Consider the following 17111-nt stretch of genomic DNA (forward strand, 5'->3'; position numbering starts at 1 on the left):
AAGACATCAAGCTGACATGTAGCAAGGTATACATTATTCACACATTACTACAATAAAAATCACGTCATTGAATATCACATCTTCAAATATTCACATCTTCGTATAACACATCGTCAAATTGCACATCGTCAAATATCCACATCTTCACATAACACATCGTCAAATATTACATCTTCACATAACACATCGTCAAGGTTTACATCTTCAATTATAATTGCAATTATGCATGCAATGTACCAAACTCGACTCTATCTGCATGTGGTACCAAAGGTATGTTACTCATTTTGTCCACACCATCATTAAATACAACATCGTCAAATAGACTCGACCGTTAATGCATGAACACAAAATAAGAGTCAACAATGCACATCATTCAATGACTCGACAATACACATCTTTAAATAGCTCCATCGTTAAATACAACATCGTTAAATAGTACATCATCATATCAACATCGTCATATCAACATATCATTTATCAACATCGTAATATCAACACATCATTTATCAACATCGGCATATCAACATCATTATATCATCGTATTAATGTATAATCACATATCAACCTCATCGTATCGTCATATCACATATCTTCTATTAATCACATCATTATATAACATAACTTCATTTAATCACTTCATTTACATGCATACATAAATAAATAAAATTCCAGAAAAGACTATCAAAACGGTTGATAAAATTTCCTGAAATATTTTTCCAAAAGAACTCTTAGAATATTTTTTTAAGTAATGGAATTATCTTTCAAAAATTGCACAAACAGGGTCCTACCGGGCGTGCCAATTTGTTTACCGATGTTTTTGGTAAACAAGTAGACTAATTTTAAATGTTACTTGCAGGATCAAATTAGAAATCCTGGGACATGTTGTACAAAGATTTTCCATAAAATGTATGATTGTACATCACATTCATGAGTTTGTTTATGAACAAGATGAATAAAACTGTTTTGTGATGAAGATAATTGTCTTTCGACATGAATCAACAGTGTGTTTAAAGATTAAAACGCTTAAAGACTTAGAATTTAAAAGGCAAAGAAATTTAAGAACAAGTAAATTGCATTGCTTTAAAAGTAAAATAGCTCACATGATCATCAATACATACGTTATGACTTGTTTCTCTATGCTCTAGTACTTTGAGTGTATATAAATTTTGATAAATGATTTGTGACATGTTTTCCTATGAAAAACTACTATATAAACAATAAGAACATAACTGATAGACTAACGGTTCTAAACTGCATCCTTTAGACAGCTTCTGCCTACTTCCCATGTATCTGAACCTTTAATCTTACCTCTTTAGACAGTTTGAATCTTCCTAGTCAAAATAAATGCATTGTCGAATTTAGACTTGTCGAAATCATCATATTTTTCCTGGACTTAGAGAATCTTGTATTCATTGCCACTACCTGTCGAAATATATGTTCAAAAATACAAGTTAACGCCCATAAGAGAAGTTAACAGTAATATACTTAAAGGAGCAGCATATGAAGAACTCGGAAGAGAAAAGGCAAGGGATCCCAGGAACGCTAAGAAGTCAAGAAAGGAACTTGGGTTGAAGAAGTTTTCTGAGACTAAAATAAGGGCATCTGTCTTAAAAGCTCCATTGATCATCACAAAAGGCATAATCTCAAAACAACTTAAGGTAGATGAATTTGGAATGTATTACAGAGACACCAACAACAAAACGATTCATCTGAATGTTATATAGAGAACTTTGTATGAGTCAGAAGAAGTGATTAGAGACAAGCCTAAAAGGCTTGGGTATGCCAGATTCATGAATCCTTTGACCAAGGTAGTGATCAGATTCATATATGGATGCATACAACCCATAGAAGAAGAAGGAAGCAACACAATAAGTTGGGATGACAGACTTCTTGCAACTATGATCTTGAACGGAGACCTAATAAATCTGCCCAAGTATATTTTCAACTACTTGTGTGATAGCATCAAGGAACAAAAGACAGTTATTCTATATGGAAGACTTCTGTCAAACATCTTCTATCAAAGACAGATCATTGAACTGTTAGAAAACCTTCATGCTATTGACATTCCTGGAATCATTTTTGGAAAAACTTTTGATGCCCAGACTCTGGTACAAATCAAACTCATAAAGATAGCAGAAGCCTCCAACATGCCATTATGTATCAGAAGAACAAATCATATCTTCATTGAAGGAGTTCCTATCATCTCCATGAGGAAGTCATGAATTAGTATATTTTAAGAGAAAATGTAGAAGGAAACTTCATCACCAGAGATCAAATTCCAGATGCTTCGGCTGACGTCTATAGAGAACCTAGAAGAAGGAGTACTCTAGAAAAAGTGACTCAACAAGCTATCAAAAGATCTCTTGTCAAATCTTCAAAGAAAATAGACAAAACTCTGGAATAAGAAGTAGATGAAATTATGGCTTCAATACCTATTGAATCACCTCAAACAAGGAGTAAGAAGACTAAAGTAGTGACTCCACATGAAGCTACTGCATCTGAGCAATCCAAGAATAGAAAGTGTAAAAAGGTTCAGACTTAAACCTTACCAAATGTTGTTGAAGAATAAGAAGATGAAGAGGAAGAAATGCCTCTTAAAAGATAACAGAGGATCTTTCAGACTGTTGAACAAGCTCCAGCAGAATCTGAAGCAACAGACTCCGTGGGTTAAAAAGAATTTACTGCAGAAGAAGAAACACCAGCAGAATATGAGAAAGTTGATATTGTACTTTTGCACAACGCATCTCAACTTCTTGTTGAAAGTATGAAGAACGGAGAACCTGTAGTTGCTACTCAGGCAGATCAAGTTAAGCATGTTCAAGAGATCAACACTGACATGATAGAATCAGTGTTATGCCCCCTTCCCCACCTAGACCTACCCACAAAAATCACTATACAGATGAAATTTTTTCATCCCACATCTTTAATCCAAATGATCCACATTCGTCCATCCTTACACCAGAAACCACTTTCGGTGTTACCAAGAATCTTGTAAACTTCAAGCATAACAAGCTTGCTGTTGTTGACTCCTTGAAAGCTAGCTTTGGAAGTGGTTTACCTAAACATTCAACCAAACTCATATCAAACCCAAAGACTGCACCTAAAACTACCCCTTCCACCACTAGAACTTCACCAAGAAACTTGTCAGCTCATGTGCCCGCACCTGAAACTGCACCTATTCCTGTAATAGAAGTTGTAAAAGAACCTTAACCTAATAATGCTCTGGATGCTGAAGCTGACAACATTCATTCTCCAGACATTGATACTTCACCTCCAATACATGTTTCCTCTTTCATCCTTATGACCCACATATTTCAATCCCTTATGACCTCCCTCAACACCCAAACTTCTAGACCAAACTATGAACCACAAATGAAAAACTAGGAGTCTGATCAACATTAATCCTTACCTAATCAGAAACTGTCAAGATTTGAATGGATTTTGGCACTTGAGAAGGAATACGAAGAACTAAGAAACCAAATTAGAAAAATTACTAAGAGTATAACAGATCTTAATAAGACTTTGGAGATATTGACGTAGGGACAGCTGGACTTAAAGGCGATTTGGGATGAAACAAGCTCAAATGTGAAGATTTTGATGGTTGTGCTCCCTAAATTTATTTAGGACACCTTTTATCTGCTTTAATTTATATTTATGTACAAGAACTTTTAGATTGTATATCTGTGTAAACTCTATTGTTGTATAACATCTTCTTGTATTATCTTTTCTTCTTCCTTATTTTTTGTTATTGACAAAAGGGGGAGAAATAGTATAATAAGATAGAGAAAGTAATATAATAAAAATGGGGAAGCAATATATAATTATGGAAGTTTGTCCAAGGGGAACAAAACAAAACGCATTTTAAGTGAAATCTAAGTCTGAACGGAGAAGTAAACCTGACTTAATATGCACTTAATTGAAAATTTATCATATTCTGAAGAAGCTATCAGACTTACTCGACTAATTAGACTTGAGTGGTTCTAATATGTCTAAGAGTCTCATACAAGCTAAATTTATGTTAAGTTTATCCTTTATTTATCCTATGCTTGTTTGAAAATCATCAGATTATGAAAGGTGTTATCAGACTTAAGTAAACGAAACTGACCTTAACAGCTCTGATATGTTTAAAGATCTAATATACCATTCTGATGTGTTAATATGTATGTGCTCTGATACACTTTTATTCATAATTGATCAATAAATTTAATTAACCGGATATAACTTATGGGGAGCTTGTAAACCTCTCTTTAGGAAATATTCGATAGAACTTAGGGAGAGCTTGCAATCCTCACATTAATGGACTATCACAGACTCAGGGGGGCTTGCAAACCTCAACCATGAGACTGTCAGACTCAGGGGGAGCGTACAAACCTCAAACCCTGAAGTCAACCAGTTAGTTAGATTAACAACAATTGTTTCAAATGCTTGTTTTTGTCATCATCAAAAAGGGGGAGATTGTTGGAACAAAAGTGGTTTGTACAATTTCTCTAAGGTTTTGATGATAACAAAGTAATGAAGATCAATTGGATATACTAATATTTGCTCAAGAGTGCAGGATCATAGAATATATCCAACTAAGTATTGCAGGATCAAAAGCAACAGAGAAGCTCAAAAAACTATTGTAGAAGATCTGAAGAAAGGTCAACCAGTAGTTAACATTCTAGATCAGAAGAAAAGGACACTTCTCAGAAGCAAAAGATCGGCATCATCAGACTATGTGGAGATCATCAAACTTAGAAGACCTCATCAAACTCTGAAGGTACCATTAGACTTGTAAGAACTTCAGAAGACCCTGATGGACTCAAACTGCACGTCAGATTTATTGTCTTCTATTGTTGTCTCTATCAAGGATCTGAGTTCAGTTTTGTCTTCATCTGACCATGTGTAGAAACAGACAAAGAACTTCAAGAATAATAAGAATGAACAGATACTTCTATTTTCAGCAAAGGATTTTCAAATGACTATCCAACAGAATTATCCATATCAAGCAATGGTCCAACGTCCTTGATTTGAAGCTTCTCAACGACTCTTAATACGTTGGCACTCTTCTCAAACGTCTCTCAAATCTCTGCCTATATAAGGAGATGAAGATCTAAAGAAGATCAACAAGACTCTGCTATTTTTACTGTGTCAATACTCTGCCAAATCAAATACCGCAAAAACACATAGGATTTTCGTTCAACTTTTGTATCTTAGAAATTCTAAAAGTCTTAAAGAGTATGTTCAAAGATTGTTCAATTTACACCAACTTTTGTATATCAGATGTAAGAACAAGTTTGTTTATATTTGCTATAAACAAATAGAAGTCTCTTGCCTGCACAGCTTGAGCATCAAAAGTCTCTTTCAGTGGTGATTGAGCAAAAGAAGTCTTTTGATGTTGTCATGTAGCATTGGAAGTCTTCTGCAGCTGTGCTTGTGCAAAGGAAGTCCCTTGGTAGTGACCTTGAGCATTATAAGTCTCTTGTAAGTGTGTTTAGGCATTGGAAGTCTTTTGGAAGAGTCATTGATTTAACATGTGCAATATTGAACATGTTAGACAAACCCATTTTAAATTTACAAAAGTATTAATTACAAATAATGATTTTCAAGATGTTTTCTTGATCCAGTGAATAAGGTGTTTTGTTTCTTGTAAATAGGATACGAGAGTATTTCTTTTATTTGACTTTGGCCTTGGTCATTTGTGACTTATTGTATTATGTTTCCTTGACACCACTTGTGCCTTGTGTTGTTTTTTTTAGTATAGTTCTTTGGTCTCTTAAAAAAACGTTGATATGCTTGAACAAGGTAAAAATCCTTTAAACATTCGAGATTGTTAACACTTCAAGTGTGACTTTTTCACAGATTGTAGCAACAAAAATCCAAATGAGGAGACAAAAGATTCATGGGCAACATCCTCAGTGTCCCTCCATTAAAGACCACAGTATGTGTCCCCACCGTTAATACCGGCAAACATGACACGTGGCACATAACCATGTGAAATTTACAAACACAATCGTGGAAACATATAAGCCATTTGACATGACAAAATCAGTCAATAGTTACGAGGAAATAGTCTAACTTTTTGGACACATTTTACAGTGTTCCATGCTGAAATAGAAATATGCAAATTACGTAAACTTTATAATACTTTTATGGTAACTAGGAATAGATGCATTTTGATTTGTATGATGCTTGGAAACAGAACTTCTTTTGAACATAATAAGGACTTGGCCCTCATATGCAGCTTTTCAGGATCAATGTCCTAGCCGTGGTGCATATATTGTACACTAGTTGTGAATCAATATAAGCACTAGTAAAGGTTTTTGAGTGATTTTATTGTGCTTGAAGATAATTTAGATTTGATTTAAATTAAGTTAAAATTAACCTAAAGAGTAATTTTGTAAGCAAAAAGTGAAAACTAAAAGCTTATCGAATTAGAACAATTCAGACTTAAAAATTGCTTAATCAATGAGTTAAATATATTCATAACCAGCTAAATCCAAATTAGAACACTTCAAATGCACAAAGATGGTGCTCACCGGTTTTCGATTTCATTCTTAGCAAGTAAATCACAAATTTTGTACTTAAAATTGCAACTATCGGTCTATTTTGTCTCTCAAAACTGCTAAATGGCAAAATCAAAATCACATTTTCATCAAAATCATATATTCGTTAACATTTTCTCTTTTAAGGTATGAAATACTCCACATAGATGTCACGTAACATGGACTATTTTGTCCGTAACATGTTAAATGTGTATGTGACACTCCACATAGATATCATCTAACATGAACTATTTTTCCTGATAAAAATCAAAAGTTAACGGTCATTTAACTCTTAAACTATTCTAGGAAAAGTAGTCATTTGACATGTCATCCACATGGAGAGTCATGTACACACAGTGAAGATGTCACCTCATACCCTAAAATGAAAGAAAAGTCAAGATAGGAATGCTTGGTGATTCACTCAATCTTAGCACTTGACTGGGGGATAATACCAAATTACAGAGACTAATGATCCCTTATTATGTAACCAGGACTGTGTATCAATATTCATGTAATTTAAGCTATTATTGTTACTTGTTACACTTCCTACGTAACAATAGCATAAAATATCCAACGTTATAGCCGGTGGTGGAGCCCTTCATGGGTTGGCCCACCCGAAAAAAATTAAAAATTAACGATGATAGGTCTACTTTGAAAGATTTTATACAATTTTGTGCCGGTTTTAGATTTCGGTTGATCCAAATTCCCGTAAAGTGGTGTAGTGGCCCACCGGAAAAATTTAAATAATTTAATTATAAGTCTGTTTTGTGAGTCTTTAAACAAATTTTCAACGGTTATAGTTTTCCACGGTTTCGAAAGTGGCATACCTGATTTTTTTTTATGCTTATACTTGACATTTTGTCATGTCAAATAAAAAATTTCTCAGTTAACCGTCGTAATGTACAAAAAAAGTTTCACGTCATGTCAAATAAAAATTTTCTCAGTTAACCGTCGTAATGTACAAAAAAAGTTTCATATTTTACAGTAGTTGTTAAATACGTAATTTCATATTTTATCAAACTCCGTCATTTCAATTTCGTATGCTTATTGCAATTTTAATTTGTGTTTATATATTATAATTAATTTTAGTGGCCCACCGAACTTTTTTTTCTGGCTCCGCCACTGTATAGCCCAGATAATAGAAACAGAATTCATATAATAAGAAGAAACGGTTCTTTCAAAAAAAAAAAAAACGGTAAAATGTGTAAGAAAAATGCATTTCCATTTGATATTACATTATATTATTATCTGTTGATGTTGATCATGATGAGAGCAGCATCAATAATAATGAGTAAGTAATAATATATACAGTCTTTTGTACCATCCCAAAAGAACAAAGTAATCAAACAATTTTGGAAGAATTAACGTTTTTTCCTTCTGTGTTTGTAAAGTAACTCCTTTTTCCTTGGTCAAAACCACCTGGAAAAAAGAAAGAAAAAAAAACATTATTAGCAGTATGAAAGGAAGAATTGTGCAAAGTAATTGTTGCGACTTGGGATTCAAATCTCACACCAATAAACTTAGATGTGTAGAGCAAAATGAAGTAGTAATCAATTTTAAAGTAGCCTCGAGCAAGAATCACAATAACAGACTTAAATCTAATCTAGTAATCAAGTGTAAAGCACAAACCACAAGCAAAAGATAAATTGAGAAGAGAAACAAACATACCAAAAATTGTTCACCCAATTCGACCTAATAATGACCTACGTCTAGAGGAGAGAGAGATCTCCACCTCACTATCAATGAGTTCTTTACTAAGAGATACAAAAGGGTTACAAGAAATTAGTTTCAACAAACTCTCAAAGAACAAACCTAATTTCTACCATTTTCCCGAATCTTTCCCCGTGATCAAAAGACTCAATGATATCACTCTTCCAAGGTGTTTAAAATCGTTTCTCAACCCAGGAATCTCACCAAAGACACTCAACTCCTAGCTTCTAAGTTCCCTAAAAGTCAGTCCTTTGGTTTCATGAGATTGCCCATCAAATGGGTCAAATAAAGCTTAGATAGTGCTCAAATACTGAGAAAATCGCGCTGCCCGGATCACGCCACGATTCATTGTCTCGTACACAGTACAAAGTTGTCATCAGTCAAATTGATTTGACAAATCGCGCCACGATTTCTCTAAAAGCGTGCCACTATTTTTTACGAACCAAAACATGCTCACAGAATCACCAAATTGTGCCACAATTGTTCCAAATCACGCCACGATTTTCCAAAACTTCCAACATCAATTTTCAGTCATTTTTCAACAATAATTATTTTCAATTCTATAGTTTAAATATTTAAAACACTGCATTCAAGAAACGTGATTTAGGATGTCTGCTATGATTTGAAAGGAAAAGATTTGCCATTCTCTTTTGAGGTATGGATGCCATCAGTGAAACAATGATCATAAATCCGAGGACCAACTTGTTTTGAAACAAAACTTCCACTTTAAAATTATCTGACACAATATCTAGGTAAAAATAAGAGTAGGAATATTTCTATAGGAACAGTGAGGTAATGGAAAAAATAAAATTCAATACAACAAGTATGTATGATGACAAATCCACACCAACTTCTTTATAATTTAGTTTTTTGTTTCTAAAACTTAGGACTTTAGCCATAACTCAACTCCAAAAGCTGGTTCAAGAGGCGAGGATCATACATAATAGCGAACTTGGCCTGATGATAAAGGTTTCTTAACATGCGAGGCCTAAAATGCGAGGATTGCTCAAGCTTTATAAGGAAAATCGCTCCAAATTACATGGCCTTCCTCCTCGGATTAATCTTGCTCACAATGTGGACACTATGCCTGGGGAACCAACGGAACCTAGAATGCAAGGTCAACGGATTATATGGTCGTACTCACTCCTCATACTCTGAAGTATGTTAAAGGATAATCCTGGTCAAGGTTTATTGTATGAATGTAGAGGTCATTCTTGGGTGATTGGTTGGTTACTTAGATGTTGATTGGACTGGATCTTCCTCTGATAGACGTTCTACCTCATGGTATTATGTCCTTGTAAGAGATAATCTGATCTCCTAGAAAAGCAAGAAGTCGGATGTCGTTGCTAGATCTATACGTGTTCCGGCATTGGTCACGTATGACCTTATCTGGAACGAGCAACTAATTCATGAGTTGATATTTAATTAGGTCTATCAAATGAAGTTATTTTTGCGATAATCAGGCTGTTATTTATATTGCTTCCAACCCAGTTTTTCAGGATAGGGCCAAATACATTGAAGTGGATTGTCACTTCATCTAAGAGAATGTTTTTTGGTTGTATTGTAACTAGTTACACTAGTTCTAATGATCAACTAGTTGATATTCTCACTAAATCTCTTAGAGTGTGTTTGGATGAGGTAATTTGGAAATTTTAAAGAATTTAAAATTCTATGCAATTTACCTTAAAGTATTTGAATTCCCTCATAACATTACATTTCCTCAACATTACATTACATCCCCCCATCCAAACAATGGAATTCACCTCAGAGTATTTGAATTCCCTCATAACATTACATTCCCTCAAAACATTCCCTCATCCAAACACACTCATAACAATGGGATTCTCGAATTGAGTTTATTTGTAATGAGTTTGGTGCATAAAATATATGCATCAGCTTGTGGGAGAGTCCTAGAGTTCTAAGTATTGGGTCCATATGCCCATTTATGTATATGATGTATAGCCTAGTATATATGTCCTAGCAGTCATTCTCTTTGCTTATGAATGAAAACCATTTCTCACAATTTTTGCAATTCACATAAGATTTAATAGTACTTCCCTAACATACTTCTTTAATTTCAAAGACTCCATCAATGTAGAGTACTTTTTAACAGCTTCAACCTATTAGACTTGAGAAAACCCAAAGATCTATACTATGAACACTCTCATGAAGATCCTGAAGTTCTTCTTGAATACTGCAATCTGGTGTCGCTGAACTTACACTAAGAACCCTGAACTTACTCTCACACTTGCACCCAGATTCCTGGTAGAGAGATCTCACATTATAATAAATCAAGCATAAGATAAAATCAACCTTCCGTATTATCCTACATGCTCGTTTAAATGTCATATTTTAGGTATTGTGACAAGTAAATAATGTCAACAATAAACATTTTTTTATTATCAACGCAATCAGATTATCTTCAAAACTACTAAATTATAAATAATATGTATACCTTAGCTAAACATTTGTTGTCTTTTGAGAGTGACACAAGATTTATGTAGAAGCTGTAACTGGAACTCGAAGTACTTGCTGCAGAAATCGTGCTACGAGACGTTGAGTGATCCCATCCATAACACCTCCCCCAATTCTGCGTACCTCAGGTTGCTGAAGGACCTGTTACCACATGCAAACATCCATTGAATAATATTTCAACTGAGGACAAGTTTGAAACTTGGGAGAAAAATGTTTGAAACAAAGGTCATAATACAAGAAAAAAAAGTATATCAAAATCAACTATATGCTTTTTTTTGTTGACAAAAGTTTAACTAAATACTTAAAACAAACAAATTCATTAATTTTAATTTTAAAATTTCTCTCTTATCCTACAGTAAAAGTATTCAGTCCACTGTTTCAAGACTATATTCTTCATGGCATTTCCTATGTTTAAATTTTATTTATCGCTTGTTTAGTTCCACATCGGGCTTTTGATTCTCGCATCCCAATTTTATTTATACTGCAATTTTACGAAGCTAGAAATTCAAGCTTCAGTCTCACTGCACGGTATCACCACGAGAACAAAAACTCACTTAAGGGAGTACAGACATTTGAAAATACAGTGCTGTATTTGTGTCTGAATGTCATATCCTCAAACACCATTAAATAATACTTGCTTGCATCCTACAACTTTTTCTCCATTTTTTTTTATAAATGTGCCAATATGTGTGGGATACCAATGGTATCATACCATAATAATTTGATAAGTTATAGTGTCTTTCATTGTATGAAAAACGACTAAAAGCTGACTTTTTTCGAGACAGTGATTTAAAATAATGATATTTATAACATTTCATACTAGAGTTATATCAAGTAAACACCAACTGTCAATTTTCCACAAATTAAAATGGACATTTGTCGCTTGAATCCCAAATATATTGTATATATTGGAGGTAAGTCCTCTATTTACGAAAAGATATATGAGATCATTGATGCAGAAAATATGGATCTTACCCGGAATATAGGTAGCACAAGAGCTGGATCAAAATCATTAGAGGATTGCAAAAGTCCCCATATTCTAGATACTTGATTCCTAAGCTCTATCATGCTTTGCATTTCAGATTCCGGCATCATAAGGGGACCATTTGCATTGCCATTGAAAACAAGAGTCCTCATAAAATCAGGAACTGATTTGTATGAATCAGAAATTGAACTGAGAGTAAAAGCTTCAGATACGCGCACAGCTTCTTTGATAACAAGAGTCCTGATAACTTCACCATCAGAACTCAATAATACCTTTAGGACAGGTTGTAGGGCCTCTTTAGCAGAGAAATCACTGTCCATACTGCCTTGGACTAGCAAGTCTTCAAGTCTACTCCACCTGCACTGGAACAGATCAATGAATGTTCAAGTACACTTTCTCAAAATTATTGTGTATCACTACTTCAACATATATAGGGTCTGTTTGAGTTGTTTTATTGATCTTTATCTACCGGCATAAGCACTTATGAGACTGTTTGTGAGAGCTTATAAAAACAGCTTATGACATGTCCATAAACTCTCCAGAATAACTTATGAAAACAACTAATTGATTATATGAAAACTGTTTGACTTTATTTTATCTTTGGTTATAAAAATAGTATATACATAAGCACTTAACCACATAAGCACTTAACCAAGATACTAGTGAAATACATACCTAAACTTCCCATCCTTGAAGAGCAACTCAATAAGAGCATCTCTTAGATATGGATTTGGATCTGTTAAAAGCCTTTTAGCAAAATATGGGTATGAAGCCGCAAGCACCTTAAAATTGGGATCAGCATTAAGTGCTAAACCTTCTAAAACAGTGAGAGATCTCAATATCAGAGCATAGTAAGCTGGGACTGCCAACAGAAAAAGAACAAAAAAAGAAGTATAAACCATCAGACTCTGCAGAAAATAGCCGAAAGTAGGAAAAACTAGTAAGTACAAAAATATAAAGCATGGTATAATCTCACCATTAAACGGAAATTGATACAAAACGTTCCCCAAACCATCCACTAGTGTCTTGAAGTTAAGTTCACTGACAGTATAATTAAGGGCATCGTCAAAAAAGTCTCTAAGTGCCGGCACAATCGGAGAAACATCAACATCAGGTGAAAGGAAATCAAGCGCATAGTAGTCACGAGCCATAGCTTCATAATCACGGTTAACCAAATGAACAACATGACCAATTATGGCGGATCTTGCATCTTCTGGTGTCTCACTCATCATTCCGAAGTCGAGAAAAGCAAGCTTTCCATCTGGTGTTGCTAAAAGGTTACCAGGATGAGGATCGGCATGGAAATATCCATACTCAAGCAGTTGTCTCAGGCTGCATTGTATGCCAGTGTTCACAAGATCCAAGACTTTCAATCCTTGTCTCTCAATAGCTTCTTGCTCACTTAGTTTGACTCCTTCAACCCAATCCATTGCCAGTACTTTAGAACTTGTATAATCCCAGAAAATATCAGGAACGCAAATATCTTGCCTGTCAGCATACAATTTTTTGAACCTCCTTGCATTTTGTCCCTCCTGCAGTAACCTGTCAAAATTTACATTCAATCCTAAAAAAGAATCTTATATAATTTACAAAGTAGCAGTTTCATTGTCATCGTTTACGAAACATATCACCCACGTGCGAAATATTATTATTAATTAAAGTGACACTATTGGCAATTTTGCAAGTGTCTTCAAGGGATTTGATCTTCGTCACTTGAGATTATAAGGTCAAACTCTTACCGCAGAGCTGACAACTCATGGACAGTATCACCACACGCGGGAGATTTTATTATAAATCAGGAAAGGTCCGACAGATAGATACAACCCTTTGCTTGGACACTAGTCCCTAGGCAAAGGATCTAACGTTCAGTGTTTTATAGTTTTTTCTTGAGCAAAAACAATTACGCAGAGGGAAAAAAATACGAAAATATAAAGTATGGTATTGAATGAAGAACAATATACCTGCACATAGTTGAGCTCTTGAAAAACTCTGCGTGCAAATTCATCAATAAGAGCAACAACATCGGTGGTGATTATGTCTACATATTTATTTATGAAACCCCCGAGACCTCTGATTAGGTAGAAGTCCAATCCTATAGCTTCCTCGATGCTAGGACGTTGAACCTTGATAGCTACGAGTTTACCCGAGCACTTCAAACGAGCTTTATAAACTTGACCTAAACTAGCCGCAGCTATTGGTGATGCTGATATAGAAGAAAAAATAGAGTCAAGGGATACTCCTAATTCCCTTTCGATGCACGCAAAGGCTTCCTCGTCAGGAAATGTAGGCAAACCATCCTGTCAAAGCACGGCAACGGTCAAAGTTGTCCAAGTTTTAAAGTCTTTATTAAAAATATTCGTTAGTTTTTTTAACCAATTCATATAAATCTATTAAGCAGAATATATAAAGGGCTGCAATATCCTGCTACACTACATAATTGAATAAACTTTCAATGCACTAACTATGTTAAGGTATGAGAAGAATCCATATATTATACACAGATGAAGAAGCTAAGAAGTGCATTCTATGCTGCATGTTGACATCATCCACTAAACCAATCAACACTCTCACTTTTGCCGAATTTTGATGGACTTATTTTCATATTATTTAGGCTTATATCATCTGCATTGAACAATGGTGATTGATGAAGCTTATTAAAACAGCTTTTGAAACTTACAGATGGTATTATAGTGTTATTTTCAGGAAAATAACCCTGGAACAGTTTTAAAACAATTTGATGAGCTTAACTTCCACAAAACATCAAAATTCCATTAATGTACGGACACTAATTGAAATATGTATGCAAATACAAGGCTTGTTTGGTTTGTGTTGCGAACATCTGTTTGGACATAAAAGTATGTTTGACAAACTGTACGGTCAATTTAGGTCCAAATATCCATTTTTTCAACTGCAAACCAAACACACCCTTAGCTTACTTCATTCTGCATTTCAATAAACTCTACTCAAGTAAATATTAATTTAAGCTGCTTCCACCATACTGGGCCAGTAAGATAGGGCTATGCAGGTGCACAACAAATAGAATAATAACTCTTGATTGTCTTATAATGTATCAACTACTACTAAAAGCTGATGTATCAACTACTATTAAAAGCTGATAATTCTAGACCAAAACTTGTTTCGATATAGTCCTCTTAAAATGGATATATAATTGTCCTACGTATGGCTGACAATAAACTGAACCAACATGAAATAGTTCACAACTCAATTCAATAACTGACTCGTTAAATATGTTTCATGAACCAAATGAGTCGAACAATTAAGCTGAATAGAGTTGTTCATGAACTTGAATTGAGTTGAATTCGAACTGATAAAAAGATTTACAACAAACTCGGGTCGAATTTTGAGCTAAAGTCAATTTATATCAAGTCGAGCTTCAAACTAAACCAAATCGACTAATTTTCAACCCTAGCCACATTTTCCAATTGCACCAAAACAGAACACCTAATTCTGTTCTGTCCTAAGCAACACGTAGAACATGTAAATTGAACAGAAAAATGCAACTATAAAAATGAGGGAAAGGGTAGAGAACACAACACCTGAAGCTCAGAGAGTTCTTCCAAATATTCAGGCGGGCAAATGTCAGGCCTAGTGGACAATCCTTGACCCAACTTCACAAAAGTTGGTCCCAACTTTGTGAATATGGTCTTCAATTCAGTAGCACGTGCCTTTTTATTCTTATCAAGTGCCCCATTCTTTTGCTCTAAAAACAGCTTCAACCCAAATGAACCCAAAGCACTCACAATTTCAACTGCCCTTTGTACAACCTAAACCATAACCAATAAAACCAAAATCAGGGTGGAATCAATCCTCAAAAACCCAATCTACAGTATGAATTCAAGTTTGAGTTAAGGTACAAATTTGACTCCAAATTTCAACAACAATTTGGACAGTCAGTGCAGTGAAATTTAAATACGTGGTTGATTACGTTCAATAGACGGTTAATGAATATAACAGGATGTCACAATTCATCAGCCATCAACATGATTATAATTGACCACATCAGGAACGTCATTAGTTACGATATTTAGGTAGGTGTTTAAATATATGTGCATGATATCCGTTAACCATCCAAATTGTGTTCAAATATACATGACTTTCGACTGTTCAACTATATATATGATATCCATTAACTATGAAGTGTGTTCAAACATACACCTGAAAAATTGAAGTTAATCAAGTTCCAAATCATGATTGACTGCGTTTAATGAATGACTAATAAAAAAGAACACTTTGTTATATGCATTAACAAACATCTTTTGCATAATATTTATGTAAAATATCCAACTAGTAGAGTTGTCAAAATAGACCACTTTACAAACATCGATATTAAACGGTTCTATTAGCCCGTTTTGACAGCTCTACCAATCGGTGAATCAAGTACTACCAAAGAAAGAACTTTCAAAAAGGGTATTCAAAAAACCGTAAAAGTAAAATACTTCTTTTCCTAACCTATTGATTTCTCGCGGGCCCTATTTTATTCGTATGATATAACTCAAACCGCATAAAAACCTCCAAAACGCATTAAAACATTTCCGATTTTAGAATCGGCATGCAAGAAACTCATATGACGGAAAAGTAATGGTCAGAGTAAAAAACCTTGACGCGTTGGGACCCATATTTAGAAGCCAACAATTCAGGACTATACAAAGTAGCATTAACAGCACGTGTCATAGCTCTAGCCTCAGCTTGAATATCATCAGCACGGTTGAATGGAAGTGTAAGAACACGGTTTGTTCCATTTCTGACCAAAGGTACGATGTTACTTGAAGGTGTTGTTTCTTCCACCACAGCAGCAAGAATTTTGAGACGTTTGAGGTTGGTTTTGCCTCTGAAACGACGTCGTGTGATGGTTGTTGTTGAAATGGGAATTGAACCACGAGTCCATGATGATGAACATGGTTGTGTTGTTGCAACTGTAGCCATTGTTATGTTGTGTGTGCCAAATGTAACTTACTTTATTGCAAAAATTTAAAATATTTGTTCAACTAAAGAGGGAGAGATTTTTTTCTTTTTAGAAGTTACAGATTTTTGGTATCCTCTAAATATATTCGTGGTTGCAAGCAAACAGAGCTTTTGTGTATACTCGTGGGCATGTCAACGCCAATGACCGCTTATATTTCAGGATATATATTTTTTTAATGGGGAATTGGTCACTTTAATCCCTGAATGGGAAAAGAGTTGTCACTTTAGTTCCTGAATGAAGAGAAATTGCAAAACAGTCCCTGAATGTAGACTCTGTTGATCAATTTCAGGGACTAAGGTGACTAACAGAGTCTATATCCAGTGACTAAATTGACTAACGAGGTCTGCATTCAGGGACTAATCAAAAAAAAAGTCTGCATTCAGGAACTATTTTGCAATTTATCTGCATTCAGGAACTAAAGTGACGACTTCTT

At 34.6% G+C, this 17111-nt stretch overlaps 1 protein-coding gene across 1 annotated transcript; it reads right to left on the minus strand.

Annotated features, from left to right (window-relative positions):
• Nucleotides 1–7725: 7725 nt before the first annotated feature.
• Nucleotides 7726–16708, minus strand: LOC146906233 (protein ACTIVITY OF BC1 COMPLEX KINASE 3, chloroplastic-like). Its single transcript, XM_085730237.1, has 8 exons — nucleotides 16312–16708; nucleotides 15252–15479; nucleotides 13656–13991; nucleotides 12671–13226; nucleotides 12370–12556; nucleotides 11685–12051; nucleotides 10690–10850; nucleotides 7726–7943 (listed from the first exon to the last, which is right to left on the minus strand). The coding sequence occupies exons 1-7, from the start codon at nucleotides 16636–16638 to the stop codon at nucleotides 10731–10733; spliced, it is 2121 nt and encodes a 706-aa protein (XP_085586363.1). The 5' UTR covers nucleotides 16639–16708; the 3' UTR covers nucleotides 7726–7943; nucleotides 10690–10730.
• Between the last annotated feature and the right edge of the window lie 403 nt (nucleotides 16709–17111).

The sequence above is a fragment of the Medicago sativa genome, chromosome 7 (assembly GCF_051527215.1).
Source record: "Medicago sativa cultivar Bolivia chromosome 7, Bolivia_mono, whole genome shotgun sequence".
Taxonomy (NCBI): domain Eukaryota; kingdom Viridiplantae; phylum Streptophyta; class Magnoliopsida; order Fabales; family Fabaceae; genus Medicago; species Medicago sativa.